The 16,468-nt window shown below is 38.2% G+C and overlaps 1 protein-coding gene across 6 annotated transcripts in view; it reads left to right on the plus strand.

Moving 5' to 3' along the window:
- Positions 1-5,799, plus strand: part of NR3C1 (nuclear receptor subfamily 3 group C member 1) — a 116,791-nt gene extending 110,992 nt beyond the window's left edge. For all 6 annotated transcript variants that reach the window (XM_032336313.1, XM_032336316.1, XM_032336314.1 and 3 more), the window contains exons 8-9: positions 845-1,002; positions 1,596-5,799. In XM_032336313.1, the coding sequence (XP_032192204.1) occupies positions 845-1,002; positions 1,596-1,748 (311 nt within the window). In that variant the 3' untranslated portion in view covers positions 1,749-5,799. The remainder of the gene's footprint in view (positions 1-844; positions 1,003-1,595) is intronic.
- The last annotated feature ends 10,669 nt before the right edge of the window (positions 5,800-16,468 follow it).

Consider the following 16,468-nt stretch of genomic DNA (forward strand, 5'->3'; position numbering starts at 1 on the left):
GAATTTTAAACATTTTCATTGCAAGAAAAATTATGTTTAATATGGGGTGATGGGTGTTTAACTATAGATGTATTGTGACCATTTTGCAATATATACAAATATAAAAAAAATTCAGTGAGAAAGGGTAGGAGACACAGCTCAAGCAGGTTATACTCAAATCCACAGGGCAGTAAGAATTAAAACTTCTTGCTCCTAAAGCCAGTGCTTTCCTAAATTCCAACATTTTCTAAGATGTCAGCAACAAGGAAGTAAAGTTTGGGAGACAACATGCTTCCCTCCCTAGAAAGTACCTGATTTGGGCTCTGACAAATCCTGAAAAACAGTAACTGCCTAACTTTGTATTAGCCTTTAGCTTTGCTTACATTTTGACCAAATCCTTTTTTCCTTAACCATTAACACAGAACCAGAGTTCTAGGAGCACACTTTGAAAAAATTTGGCCATGCACAAAAGTCAGTCTTTGCCGGATTCACAGACAACATCATTAATCTTCTGTTCATAGTCCTTCTCACTAATACCAGTTTTTGAAGAGTAATGTAAAACAATGGACTTGATACTAGATTTACAATCTAGAATCCATAAGGTACTTTCTAAGTACATCAAGGGAAGGCAGAATCATGCTCCCCAGCAAGGCATGACTCCAGGTAAAATCCTCCAGTTTTCTGTGATCCCCTAACCTCTCTTGCCTGTACTGTCCCGATCTTGTAAAATGCTTGTATTTTCATGGAATGTATTCAGAGTGTAAATACAATGTACATCAGGAAGTGTAGTATTCTAATGAATGCCCTACGGGCACACAGGCAAAGTTACCGTGAGAAAATACTTGACAACATCTTAACCTTTTAGTTCCTAAGGAAGGTTTGAAGAGCCAAGAGCTATTTGATGAAATTCGAATGACCTACATCAAAGAGCTAGGAAAAGCCATTGTGAAGAGGGAAGGGAACTCCAGCCAGAACTGGCAGCGCTTTTACCAACTGACAAAACTCTTGGACTCCATGCATGATGTAAGTGTCAGACCTAAGTCCCAATGTCCGGAACATTGTCTAGAACGCTGGGTTAATTATAATTACATACAATCTGATTAATTGATTATATGTAATGATACATCAATAGTTGCAGTTTCGTTTTGATTTTTTTCCTGTTGGCGGATTTTGGTGATGGTTGGAGTTCACCTTGTCAGCCTCAGTTTGGCACATGTTTCTCTGAGGGGCAATTATGAAATACCGTTTCATCTAGTCATGTGCATAGAATGTCATGATGCCAGTACAGAATATAATAGCAATGTCAATGTCAAATTCCCTGGTTTTACAGGACTAATCAATTAAATTAGCATATGTCCTTCATTTATTATTCTATTAGAGTTCACTGTGATGCACTGACGCCGTGTAATTCTATATACAATTCTAAAGAATCCAAAATGTGCCTGGTACCCGAATGTCCACTTTATTTAACCAAACTATTTTATCTGGTGGATTCCAGCAAAGATTGGTATATTCTAGATCAAATGTATTTTCTGAATTAGCGGCCAAAAAGCACAAGATGTTCCTACTAGTAAGTTTTTAAGAATAATCGTTTGTATATTTTTTTTCTCTTGCAGGTGGTTGAAAATCTCCTTAACTTTTGCTTCCAAACATTTTTGGATAAGAACATGAGTATTGAATTCCCAGAGATGTTGGCTGAAATCATCACCAATCAGATACCAAAATATTCAAGTGGAAATATCAAAAAACTTCTGTTTCATCAAAAGTGACTGCCTTAACAAGAAAGGTTGCCTTAAAGAAAGTTGAATTTATAGCTTTTATTGTACAAACTATCAATTTGTCCTGTAGCGGTTTTGCTGTTTCATTTTTTTCCTATCTGTTTTTGTCTGGTCTTTGTTTTCGTTTCGTTTTAAATACGCACTACATGTGGTTTATAGAGGGCCAAGGCTTGGCAACAGAAGCAGGTGAGCCATCGCTTGTAAGTGGTGGGAAGAGTAGAGAGTGATAGATAGTTGGTGGATCCCAGAAATTAGCTGCAGTCATGGGGGGTGATCTCCACTGTCAGGGAAGGATGGCACCTAAACCGCCAGTGCCCGAAGTCTGTGTGACAAACTTTCTGCTCATACTTTTCACAGTTGGCTGGACAAAATTTTCTAGATTTTTTGATGGTGTATTTTCCCCTGTATAGTTAGGATAGCATTTTTTGATTTATGCATGGAAACCTGAAAAAAAGTTTACAAGTGTATATCAGAAAAGGGAAGTTGTGCCTTTTATAGCTATTACTGTCTGGTTTTAACAATTTCCTTTATATTCAGTGAACTACGCTTGCTCATTTTTTCTTACGTAATTTTTGTATTCAAGTTATTGTACAGCTGTTTAAGATGGGCAGCTAGTTCATAGCTTTCCTAAACAAACTCTAAACATTAATCTTCTGTGTGAAAATGGGTTGGTGCTTCTAACCTGATGGCACTTAGCTATCAGAAGACCACAAAAATTGACTCATATCTCCAGTATTCTTGTCAAAAAAGCTCATATTTTGTATATATCTGCTTCAGTGGAGAATTCTCTAGGTTGTGCAAATTAACCGCCCTAACTGGAGGAGAGCGCCTAGTCCAGTGACCTGCTCGGTAAAATGATGGTTGCAAATGACTAATTAAAAAAACAAAAAACCAACCAAACAAAAAACTACCAAGAGGCCCTGTTCGCATTTAATGCCCTATCTCTGCTATGGCTAGATGGCAAGAAAGTCAGCCAATGATCATTCAGGACCTTTTGCTGTATAAGTTCTTAAAAAGTCAGGATTCCAGATAATCAGCTGAGACACAGCTGAGAGATTTGAATCAGATCAAGTATTTCCTCTCACGCAACTTGACCCCCCAAATAAATCTCCAATTAGCAAGCGTAGCCAGATACCCATTTTCACATTCCCATCCATCACCAATTGGTCTCTCTTTCCTGGCAGTGCAGGAAAGCTCAGCTACTGATTTTTGTGATTTCGAACTGTCAGACTTCCATGTTTGTATGACTACACATGCCTCGTATCCCTCCGTGTGCCATAGAGTTTAACAAAAGTCTTGTGAACTCCTCCTCACTGTTGAGAATGATCATTTTAAACAAAATAGAAGCTGTAGTAGCCCTTTCTGTGTGCACCTTACCAACTTTCTGTAAACTCAAAACTTGTATTTACTAAGCCACAAGAAATCTGATTTCTATTTAAGGTGGCCAAATTATTTGTGTAATAGAAAACTGAAAATCTAATATTAAAAATATGAAACTTCTAATATATTTTTATATTTAGTTATAGTTTCAGATATATATCATATTGGTATTCACTAATCTGGGAAGGGAAGGGCTACTGCAGCTTTACATGCAATTTATTAAAATGATTGTAAAATAGCTTGTATAGTGTAAAATAAGAATGATTTTTAGATGAGATTGTTTTATCACGACATGTTATATATTTTTTGTAGGGGTCAAAGAAATGTCGATGGATAACCAATATGATTTATAGTGCGTGCAAGCATTCATACAGGCAGCAGTGGTCTCAGAAACGCCACAGGTTTGCTCTAGGGGAAGGGGGACATGGAGACCGGCCCCTGTGTGCCATGAAGGCTGCCGAGGCTCCGTCCCATTCAGGTCACAGAGCAAGTCATCCTCTGCCTCCCACGGTGGGCGATTGCCCTCCTCATTCCCACAGCCAGTCTGTCCAGTCTGTCCACCCAGGTGTGTGGGTGGAGTCTCCCCTGGCTCAAGTGTGCAATTGGGGGGGGGGGCGGACAGAGAGGTGGTGCCCGCTGGCTCACCCCCTCCCAGAGCTCCCTCATAGGAGGGCTACTTTCCCGCAGAGCACAGAGCCCCTCCAGCAGTGAGGTCAACACAGGGGTTTCAGGACTTTGGCAATAAGACGCATAGAGGTACCAGCAGTCTGTAAATAGTGCAAAATCCCATAGGTTGCCAAATAATACACTAATTCCTTTCTATCCTACTAGAGTTGATTTCCAAACAAATGAGTACATGTTTGTTTTCTTTGGATGCTTTTTTGAATGTTATTTGTTATTTTTCAGTATTTGGAGAAATTATTTAATAAAAAATGTAATCATTTGCTTTTTGAATGCTCTCTAAAAGGGAATGTTCCTTTTGTAATGGTTTAAATTGATCTCAAAGTATTTTAAGATGGTTTATAACCCAGAAGGATGTGAAATTTTTGGTGCCTAAGAAATACCGCTTGGATATTATTATCAATGACAGTGTTAAGTTCCAAAAAGAGTTTCTGGAAGGTAAATTATTCTTCACTTATGGAATGGTAAATGGTTAAAACCAGAAAGCACATCACATGTTACTCTTATTTTAGTCCCAACTTCAGTTCTCAAAAAAACAGAGCTCGGTGAAAAAAAAGAGACGTGTACTTGGTCAAAAGAAAATCAACTGACATTGGTAAAACTAGGAGGCTGTATCCTACATGGAAAAGAAGTTGTGCCCTTGTGAAATAAGTGGGAAAGAAGAAGGTTATCTTAGCTATGTCTGAGTAGAGTTACAATTTAAGTGAGAAAAGATCCGGTGCTATTGGAAAGCAGCTTCATTTTCTATGTAGGTGGTGTCTTGCCATCCCAAACTGAGTTTGTAGCAACTTCAGGGAGACTTGGCAACATGCCAAGGTGACTTACAGCAAATCCTGAAAAGCATTTTTAATTACGGGTGGGAAAATGTGTCCTTCTCAGTGTTTTTAGGCCTTGCTGGGGGACACCGTAGAAGTGCTTGTCTGAAACTCTGGCAGGGGAACCTGAAAGGGCATCTACTTTCTGGAGAAGGGGAGTAAGAAAGGACACCCTAAAAGGAATGCTAACACGACTCGTGTGTGAAGAGCTTGAAAGCATCAGGTGAGCTCTGGGTGTGCGTGCAAAGGAAAGCCGACCTTGCTTCAGAACTCCGGGGTGGAGGCTGGGGGGGGATGTGCAGTTTTACCCACCTAAACCATCTCTTCTCCATTAGTCTTAGCTTAGTTTTGTGTGTAATACCATAAACGACATCACTGTGGAATGAACAGTAAGGTTAGACTGTGGTCTGTCAAAACTCAAGAACCCCGGCAGCCCTCAGTGAGATTTCCAGTGTGGGCCGGTCACCCTCAAGACTGTAGCTGTAAATGAATGTGTTTTCACGTGCCTGGTTTGAGAGTTGGATGGGAGAAGAGGAGTGTGGGGAGGACACTTTAACCACTTTGAGTGGAAGTTGCATCATTTTCCAGACTGTGATCAGTCAGCCTGGTCCACCAGGGATTAGTGACCAGGTTTTCAGGAAAGGATTAGCTTCTCTCTAGAAAATGCCTGAAAGAAGGATTTTATTTTCTGATGAAAAGCTGTATGAAAATACCCTCCTCAAATAACTTGCTTAACTACATATAGACTCAAGTGTGTCAATATTCTATTTTGTATATTAAACAAATGCTATATAATGGGGACAAATCTATATTATACTGTGTATGGCATTATTAAGAAGCTTTTTCATTATTTTTTATCACAGTAATTTTAAAAATGTGTAAAAATTAAAACCAGTGACTCCTGTTTAAAAATAAAAGTTGTAGTTTTTTATTCATGCTGAATAATAATCTGTAGTTTAAAAAAAAATGTCTTTTTACCTACACAGTGAAATGTCAGACTGTAAAATCTTGTGTGGAAATGTTTAACTTTTATTTTTCATTTAAATTTGCTGTTCTGGTAATACCAAACCACACATTTGTATTGAATTGGCAGTAAATGTTAGTTAGCCATTTATAGCAATGCCAAATATGGAGAAACATCATAATAAAAAAAATCTGCTTTTTCATTATGTGACTCCAACATGCTTTTGTAGAACTCAATGCAGCTCCAATTTTCCTACCTTTTTTTCTCCTTCTTCTAGTGAAGGCAGAGTTATCACTTCAGGCAACTTTTAAGACCCTGAAATGGACACTGACATGTCAATGGCTAAAGGGGCAGAAATCCCCAGTAAGCTTCACCCTGCCTCCAGAGACACCGACCATCCCGTCCACACCTCAGATAGTCCAATGCCAATTCCTGCAAGGGGTTTGAAGGCAAGGAAGAACCTGCTCGCGCGGTTCTCCTACTCTATCAGTCTTTATCATGAAAAGTGACATTTTATGTTAACAGATGTTATCTACCCAAAATTTTTGCCTCAACTTAAATTCTTTCTCCCAGAGAACAACATACTTAGTACATGCGGCAGCACAGAGGCACAGTATAAACCCTAAAGACAGAAGGTGCTCACGTGGTAAACCAGCTCTTCTATACAACCTCTTGAGTATTTCCCCAAAGTACCTCTGTGTTCAGGTTAGATCATGGACTGGATGATATCACCAACAAACTTTCCTATGAATACTCTTTTCGCCACCACTGACTTCCTTTACCAAGAAAAAAGGCATTATGATTTAAAAACCAGATTTGCCTTAGTCATCGTAAGTATACCAAGCGTTTGCTACGTACCTGGTTCACTAGGTGATAAATACTGAAGAAAGAGTAGATAGAGTAAAATACTATCTCTACCCTCAGTTAGAACACGTGATTGGAAAAGTTGTGTCTAGCAAACCATCCCAGCACTTGGCGCTGCAGAGGCCCCGGTCCAGCAGCACCGTGCACACACGGCACTGCCTCAGTGTCCCCGGCAAGTAGCAGAGCTAAAGAACACCCTCATGCACATCACACCAGCGAGTCCTCACCCAGAGCACGCATGAAATGAGAACAAATGTGGAGGAAGATACTAACTCCATTTATAAAAAAAAGAAACGGGCTCAGAGTTTAAACAACTGGTTCAGAGCGACTAACACCCATTTTACTGAGGTTTGAAGGGAAAGTCTATAATGAAGCCATGTATCCCGCGTCTGAGAGCATGCCTCTTGGCCACAAGCCTCCCAGGGAACTGATTTTGTTTTTCTGTTCTTAGATTAATGTTTTACATTTACTGAGCATCCACCCAAGTGCGGAGCATCATATTTCAATACACTATCTCATTTAACTTAGCAAAGCTACAAATCAGCAATGTGAAATGCTCCTCACAAGTGCTGTCAACTACCACAATTACCTTCATTGCGTTTATATGAGGAAATGGGGGCTTACAGAACTGAGTTCTTTGCCTAGGGTCACAAAGCTTTGAAATAGTTAAACAGAACCTTAAAAAAAACACAAAACAAAAAACACTGGGCATCTGGCTCCAGAGTTCATGTTCTTAAGCACTACTGAGAAATTATTAATATGAATCTCCTAACTAGATTAGAAGGACCCATACGGAGCATTCTGTGTCGGGCCTTGTGACATGATCTCGTTTTAATCTAATCCTTTCTGCTACCATGTCAATTTTGAGTTAGACATTGAACAATGATATTTCCTTCTCCTGGACGCATGTGTCCTAGCCCCTGGGGATGTTGCTGGTCAAAACCAGTAACTGCCCAGAGATGATAATATACTTGACTTTGTCAAATATCCAAAAAGGAACCTGTCTCATCAACAGCCACAGGAAAATCAACCAGCATTTCTTCAAGGGATGGGGTGGGGGCATATGGGCTACATTCACACTGAAGAACAAAGTTGCTTACAAAGGAAAACTGATGCAGGTCAACAGAGGAATCATGTATACACACTGCAAATTAGCCATAAGCTTTTCTAGGATCCTTCAAGTGTCACTGTCTCAAGTCCTGTCTCAGTACACATGCGGCTGTGCCAGAAATAAGAATCAGGGCCATCGAAGACCATTAGGATTGTTGGCTAGAATTATAAGGAACTGAGATGAGACTAAAACTCCAAAACAGAGAAACGGGGAGAGTGTGCATAAAAATCAAATAATGGTTCACACAAGATGAGGCTGTGCTGTAATTCTTTCCTGATGAGTTTCATGGCACACTATGTGGCGGGCATGCTCGATGAGTGAATTTAAAGACCACAAAGGCAATACTAAAACTTCAAGGTGAGGTTTCTGCCCCTAAGGAATCAAAGATGGCAGCCACATGGCTCATCAATTCTACTTTGTATCTACTCAAAAGCAAAGAAAATGTACACACATGACAGGCATGCAAATATTCACAACAGCACTATTCATAATAGCCCCGAAGTGCAAACACCCCAGTGATGAAGACATAAACAAAATGTGACATATCCATACAAGAGAACACAGCCATAAGAAAGTGACATAATGCATGCTCTAACATGGGTGAACCTCAAAACCAGTATGCTGAGTAAAAAGCCAAACATAAAAGACCGCATGGGACTTGATTTCACTCATACAGGATACAGAAGCAGATCAAAGGTTGCATGGTGCTTGGGGATGGTGAAAGGGCATGGGTGACAGTAGGCATGAGGGGACTTTATGGGGAGATGGAAGTGTTCTAAAACTGGATTATACTGATGGTTGCACAACCCAGTAAACTTAATAAAAATTTTATGCGGTTGTACACTTACAGTGAGAAAACTCTGCGGCATGTATGTTATCTCTATGTTTAAATAATTTTTTTAATATATAATGGGCCAACAAGCAAATGTATAGCTTCCATTTGCATTAGAAGCCAGTATGAAGTACTTTGAATACATAAAGACATATGCAGCTGTTTTTCTGAGAAGCCTACAGAAGAGGTTTTCATTGTGCTGGGTGTCCAAGGATCAATTAAAGTTCATAGCACAAACAAGGGCTTACTCAGTAGTAATAGATTTTCCCAATATTTTTTTCAGAATATATAATTTTACATATGGTCAAGAATGTATCCCCCTAATATTTCACTGATACTGTGTTGTACTAACCCTGAGACAGCCACCATGTGCAAAGCAAACAAACATGACAAGTAAAACTAGCACATGTGCTAATTTTAAATACAAAAGGATGTGTGGCTCAAATACTAGGTGTTCATAACTAAGACCTTAGTACTTACAACTTTATAATGAGAAAAATCTGGGACCAAATCTTCTGTCTTTTAACTAAATCTGTGACCTTGGGAAAGTTCTATAACCACTCCAGTTCCACATGAAAAATGGAGTAACATCATCTTAAAGGAATGAGAGAAGTAAATGAGACACAGTATTTAATCTGTGAGCTAAATGTCCACCACACAAGAAGTGCTCAAGACACGGTAGCTGTTTTTTAACTACTTCTCAAGGAAATCTAAAAGGGGAATTTTTTTTCATGCTCTCCCCAAAAATACACAGAAAAAGTGAATGATGAAGAATGATGTAAACAACAGGACTATATATAAACTTTCAACCTCACATACCCTAATAAAGTAAGGTCACACACAGGATTAGGGGAGACTGTTAGGATACCGGCCTGCATTTTCATTATGTCATACATTCCCAACTATCAGACCTTGGCAAGGGTCATCCAGAAGTGACTGTTCTTTCAGAAAGGGTCTTCCTTTTCCAACGAGTATCTCATAGCACAAGAAGAGCAGTGCGAAGACAAAGGAAAAGTGGCAAAGTTACAGAATTTTATACAGCAATCTTCCTGGTCAATAAGGAGACTGCCAAAAAAAAAGGCAACCCCTTTTCCTCTTTTATCCCACATGCAGAGTTCCCCCAGGCTCTCCCTCTAACTGAAGCATATAAATATGAACTAAATTGCCTCAATTGGCATTAATGAGAGGGAGAACAACCGAACTCAAAATCACTACTATAAATATCTTTTTTAAATACACCCAGCAGAACTGAAAACATGTCCATATAAAAACTTATATGCAAATATTCAGATCGGCATTATTTATAAGAAACCAAAAAGTGGAAATAATCTAAATGTCCATCAACTGATAAATGGATAGATGAAATGTGGTATATCCATACAGTTAAATACTATTTGGAAACAGAAAGGAATGAAATACGGGGGCATGCATATAATACAGATAGACTTTGGCAACAGTATGTTAAGTAAGAGAAGCCAATCACAAAAGACCACATATGTTATTAATCCATTTATATTAAATTCCAAAGTAGATCTGTGGTTCCAGGGGCTGGGGGGAGAGGAGGAGATAGTGAGGAGTGACTGCTTAATGGGTACTGGGCTTCTTTTGGGGGCTAGTGAAAATGCTCAAAAATTGTATTGATGGTTGCACAACTCAAAGAATATGAAAGCCTTTGAATTATATACATTTTAAGTGGGTAAATATTATGGTATCTGGATTATAACTCAAAAAAGATGTTCAAAAATAGAAATATATAACCAAATAAGCCTCTATTAATTAAACTGAATTTGTACTTAAAAACCTTTCCATCAAGAAAATTCCAAGCCCAGGGGTACCTGGGGGGCTTGGTGGGTTAAAGCCTCTGCCTTTGGCTCACGCCATGATCCCGGGGTCCTGGGATCGGCCCCCATCAGGCTCTCTGCTCGGCGGGGAGCCTGCTTCCCTTCCTTTCTCTCTGCCTGCCTCTCTGCCTACCTGTGATCTCTGTCTGTGAAATAAATAAATAAAAATCTTAAAAAAAAGAAAAGAAAAGAAAACTCCAGGCCCAGATGGTTTCACTGGTCAATTCTATTCCATATTTAAGGAAGAAATAATACTAATTCTACAGAAACTTTTCAAAACAAACAAACCTGAAGAGGAGGGAATAATTCTCAATCCATTCCGTGAGGCCAGTATTATTTAACCTGATACCAAAATTAGCTGATAATTAGAAACTGCAGACTATCCTTCATAAACATAGACACAAAAATTCTAAACAACACTTTAGCATGTAGAATCTAACCATATTAAAAGGATGACACACCATGACCAAGGGGTTACCCCAGGAATACAGAGTTGGTTTCAAGATCAACCAATATAACTGACAATAGTGGAAAAACTAAGAAAGAAAAATCCAGATTATCCTAACAGATGTAGACAAAGCATGTGATAAAGCCCAACATATACTCCTAAGTAAAAGCTAATAAACTCTCAGCAAACTAGGAATAAAGGGAACTTCCTCAACATAATAAAGGGCATCTACAAAATACCTTCTGTGAGTACTGTACTTAATGTGAAAAGACTGTTTTTTCCCCTTCTAATTTCAGTAACAGAGAAAAGATGTCCACTCTTATTATTTCCATTTAAAACTGCACTGGAGGGGCGCCTGGGTGGCTCAGTGGGTTAAGCCGCTGCCTTCGGCTCAGGTCATGATCTCGGGGTCCCGGGATCGAGTCCCGCATTGGGCTCTCTGCTCAGCAGGGAGCCTGCTTCCTCCTCTCTCTCTCTCTCTGCCTCTCTGCCTACTTGTGATCTCTGTCTGTCAAATAAATAAATAAAATCTTTAAAAAAATAAAAAAATAAAAAAAAATAAAAAAATTAAAAAAAAAATAAAACTGCACTGGAAGCTCTACCCAAAACAGGCACACAAGAAAGAAAAAAAAAAGCATTTAGATTAGAAAAAAAAATCATCTTTATTCATAGACCAAAGGATCATCTATGCAAAAGTTTTGTGGAATCTATAGGAATACAAGTAGATTTTTAAGAAGTCAAATACAGAATTATCATAGAACCATGAAATTCCACTCCTAGATATAGACACAAAAGAACTGAAAACCAGTCCTCAAGCAATACACGCATGTTCATAGTAGAATGATATGCAGTAGAGAAAAGGTAGAAACAGCCCACATGTCCATCAACAGATGAATGGATGAATGAATGAGTAAGCTGTAGTACATATCAACAATGAAATCTTATTCAGCCATAAAAAGGAATGAAGTACTAATTCATGGTATAACATGGATGAACATCCAAAACAATACGCTAAATGAAAAAATGACACATAAAATTTCACATATTGTTAGATTCCATTTATATCACCTCTAATAGATCTATATATACAGAAAGTATATTTTGATGGTTTTCAGGGGCTAAAGAAAAGGAATAATAAGGAGAAACTACTTTATGGATAAGAGTTTTACTTTGGGGTGATGGAAACGTTTTGGACCTGATGGTTATACACTATGACTATACTAAATGCCACCGAATTATTTCCTTTTGAATGGTTAATTTTATGTTATATTAATTTCACCTCAATAACTTAGTTTTTAAAAACTGCTGGAGGGGGGCACCTGGGTGGCTCAGTGGGTTAAGCTGCTGCCTTGAGCTCAGGTCATGATCCCAGAGTTCTGGGATCGAGTCCCACGTCGGGCTCTCTGCTCAGCAGGGAGCCTGCTTCCTCCTCTCTCTCTCTGCCTGCCTCTCTGCCTACATGTAATCTCTCTCTGTCAAATAAATAAATAAAATCTTTAAAAAAAAAAAAAAAAACTGCTGGAGGAGAGTGCCCAAGGTAGCGAACAGGGAAACTCTGGACTCACCTCCTCCACAGACACACATTAATTTATGGAACAATTCTTCCTAAAGAATTGAGGGCTGATTGGCCTTTTGTACAATAAAAGAGAGAGAGAGAGAGAGAGAGAGAGAGAACAAAGAGAATAGCAAGAGGGACAGAGAGATGGAGACTCAGTAATGAAGGGAACCCATACCACAGCCCTATGAACTGCAGTAGGAGGAAATAGTACAGAGGGACCTTGAGCAGATTCATATCCCTGGGACACAGACAAAAAGCTAAGGCTTAAAAGAGCAAGTAGAATATAAAAGGTCCAGCCTTAGAACCCTGCAAAATGTCAGGGGAGTTACTCGAACACTTTCTGAGTGGAAAGGGCTGGTAAACACCATGTTTTATGCTCCCCCTTCACCTTAACAGTAGAGATCAGAGCACAGACCCAGTGCCACAGCTGGCCATCCTCCTCAGTAATCCGAGCTGAAGAACACTGTAACCAAAATGAAAAGTACATGAGAGGGAATCAACAATAAATTAGAGAACACAGAGATCAGCAGTCTGCAAGGCAGGTTTAATGGAAAGCACCCAAGCTGAAAGGCAAAAAGAAAAAAAGAATTGAAAAAAATGAGAATTGGTTAAGGGATCTCTTGGACAAAATCAAGCAAAGAAACATTCACATTATAGGGGCTCCAGAAGGAAAAGACAGAAATGAAGGAGAAGAAAAATTATTTGAAGAAATAATAGCCAAAAACTTCCCTAACTTGGGAAAGGAAACAGATAGTCAGCTTCAGGAAGCACAGAGAGTTCCAAACAAGTTAAACTCGAGGAGACCTACACAACATGTAATAATTAAAGGGACACCTGGGTGGCTCAGTTAGTTTGACGACTGCCTTCGGCTCAGGTCATGATCCCAATCAGGTCCCGCATCGGGCTCCCAGCTCCATGGGGAGTCTGCTTCTCCCTCTGACCTTCTCCTCGCTCATGCTCTCTCTCACTGTCTCTCTCTCAAATAAATAAATAAATAAATAAATAAATAAATAAATCTTAAAATATATATATAGTTCAATAGAAAAGACTAGAGACTCCAATAAACCCACATTTATACAGAGACCAACTCTTCACACAGGTATAGAGGCAATGCAATGGAAAACAGTCTCTTTAACAAATGACTAGAACAATGAGCTATTCAAGTTCTAAAAATGAACTTGGATCCATACCTTGCACCACATACAAAAACCAACCCAAAATGAACCAGACATAAATGTAAAACTTAAAGCTAATAAACAGACAGGATGAACCATAAGAGAAAAATCTCTGACCTTTAGTGATGAAGATTTCTTAGACATGCACAGGAAGCACAACCCATAACAAAATGAATTGTGAGATTAGATTTCAACAAAATTTAAAACATACACTCTTCAAAACACACTTAAGAAAAGAGAACTCATAAATCAGGAGAAAAGTCTTTTTAAGACATAAATCCCTATAAGAATGTATGCCTAGAATATGTAAAGAGCTCTTCAAAGCTCAACAGTAAGCATTAAAAAAAAAAAAAAAGGCAAAATAGTTGAAGAAATGCTTCACCAGAGAAGAAAAACAGAAGAAATAGGCATACAAAAAAAAAAAAGATCATCTATATATTATGGAAATACAAAATAAACCACAGTAATATAATACTACACACCTATTAGAGTATTAAAATTAAGACTATATCCAACGTTGAATGTGGAGGAACTGGAACTCTGTTACACTGAGGATGGGAAGAGAAAATGGTACATATGCTACAGAAAGTAGTACAATAGTTTCCTAAAAAGTTACATATATGCTTACCCTATGCTCTACACATTCAACTTCCAGCTATTTACCCCAAAGAAAAAGAAGTGTATGTCCACAGGTTTGTTCATTTGCACACTAATACTCATAGTAGCTTTACTTGTGAGACACAATAGAAAAAGTCCATCAATAAATGAAAAATAAATAAATCATGGTTAAGTAATACAATGGAATATTACTCAGCACTAAAAATGGAAGAAAGATTGATACATTTACTAGCGTGGATGAATCTCAGAAGCACTGGGCTAAGTGAAAGAAACCAAACACAAGAGACTTCAGACTGTATGTTTCTATTTAGATGATGCTCTATAAAGGTCAACTCAATAAATGTTTCTATTTAGATGATGCTCTATAAAGATGATGCAACAGAAATCTGATCTGTGCTTGTCAGGAGCTGGGGATAAGAGGGAAGTTACCACAAAGCTGAGAACTTAACAGACCGGTGCCTTGATTGCTGTGTTGATTGCATATGTTTCCATAATATGTGAGTCTGTCAAAACTCTCAGTTGTACATTAAATACAGTGAACTTTACTGTATGTAAATTATGCCTCAATAAACACGAAGTTTAAAACAAAAACAAACTTCAGCTTACAGAATCTGATATAATTGCCCTTAGAAATAAGACACAGACCTAAATCATTTCTTAAAGAACATTAGGCACTACAAAAGAGTTCATATAAAGGTTCTCATATTAGAAATAGAGACCATCACAAACGTGTAAATTCCATTTTCCAACTAAAACACTGAAGTTCTTTCAAAAAGTCCTATTTTAAAGTCACCCAGACCACCACCACACAAGTCCTTATGATGCCTCAGCCAAATGACAGCAAAAATCTGTTCACTGATTTGTCTCACCACCTGCAAACATGCCTCCACACTGCTTCCCACACTTTCCTCCCCAGACAAATCTGGCCATGCAGGCCTTCCATTCAAAAGTTTCTGATGCTTCCCCATAGCATAAATGTTAAACCTGTTGTGATGAGCACTGGGTGTTGCATGGAAGTGATGAATCACTAAATTCTACAACTGAAACTAATATTATGCTGTTATGTTAACTAAATGCAACTTAAATAAATACGTAAAAAAACAAAAACAAAAACAAAAAATACCCAAAGTCAGGCAAGGCCCTTCTCAGAATAGTCTTAGCTTACCACTTTAGGACCCTTCTGTTCAGTCTCCCCAACACAAACTTTTAACCCAATATACACAAACAAACTTTAACATCATTTCACACAGACCACTTCGAATTGCATCTTGCTATCTCCCCCAACGCCTTTGTATCATCAGGCTCAGAGACCTGCCCCTGCCTTAACTGTTGTCTCTCTTAAGGTTCTTCTATAGAATCTCATCTTGGGGAAGACTTTTCTTGGCCTTTTGCATCAGCACATACCTTCTTTACAGCATTCAGCACACGTTCTTACAATATGCTCACTTGTTCACAATCCAGATCTTCTCAAGGACGGGTACTCTATCTTGATTTAGGGCCTAGTTCCATTCTAAATGAATGGGTGCTTTAGTGAGAACTTATTCAATGGATTTTTTTTTTCTTACCACTAAAGCAGTGGAAAAGCAACTGTTGAAAACTTTGTACCATTTTTGTTTGTTTGTTTGTTTATTAAAACATTCTACATTTTGAAGATGCTTTTGTGAGAGACAAAAATCAAGAAGTGAAATCATTAAGTCTATAGGAGCTATTCATTAGTTGTATTACCTTGGGCAATTGCTAATCTTTTTGCACATATTTTCTAAATATATAAGGAAGAATATTAACAATACTGATCTTCAAAGAGATAATGCAAATACCATAATGTAATAACTCATTCTGAAAGGGTTTTTGTAATCTATTAGGGAGCTACACAAATTTTTAGTAGTAATAGGGGAAAATTACTATTTTTTCAGAAGTCAGCAAGATGGCAGAATAGAAATCCCTGGACCCTCCCCATCCCTACCTCCACAAACATACTAAGTCAACAATTCATGGGAAAATTCCCTTGTGAGAAACCTAGAAACCTGTTTTTTTTAAAGAAAATATAAACAAAATTGACAAACCTTTAGCTAGAATAAGGAAAAGAAGAAGACTCAAAATAAAATAGATAAAAGACATTACAAGTGATTTCACAGAAATTAAAAAATCTTAGACTACTAGGAACAATTAAATGCCAACAAGCTGGACAACATAGAAAGATGGATACATTTCTGGAAACACATAACCTACCTAAAGCCAATCATAAAGATACAGAAAATCTGAAGAGACCTCTAACTAGAACAGAAACTGAATATCAAAAACCTCCTGACAAAGAAAAAGCCCAGGATCAGATTACCTCAAAGGTAAAGTCCATCAAACACTTAAGAAGATTTAAAAAGAATTAAAAGTATTAAGAACAAAGTCAGTCGGGCGCCTGGGTGGCTC

This window comes from Mustela erminea, chromosome 3 (assembly GCF_009829155.1).
Source record: "Mustela erminea isolate mMusErm1 chromosome 3, mMusErm1.Pri, whole genome shotgun sequence".
Taxonomy (NCBI): Eukaryota; Metazoa; Chordata; class Mammalia; order Carnivora; family Mustelidae; genus Mustela; species Mustela erminea.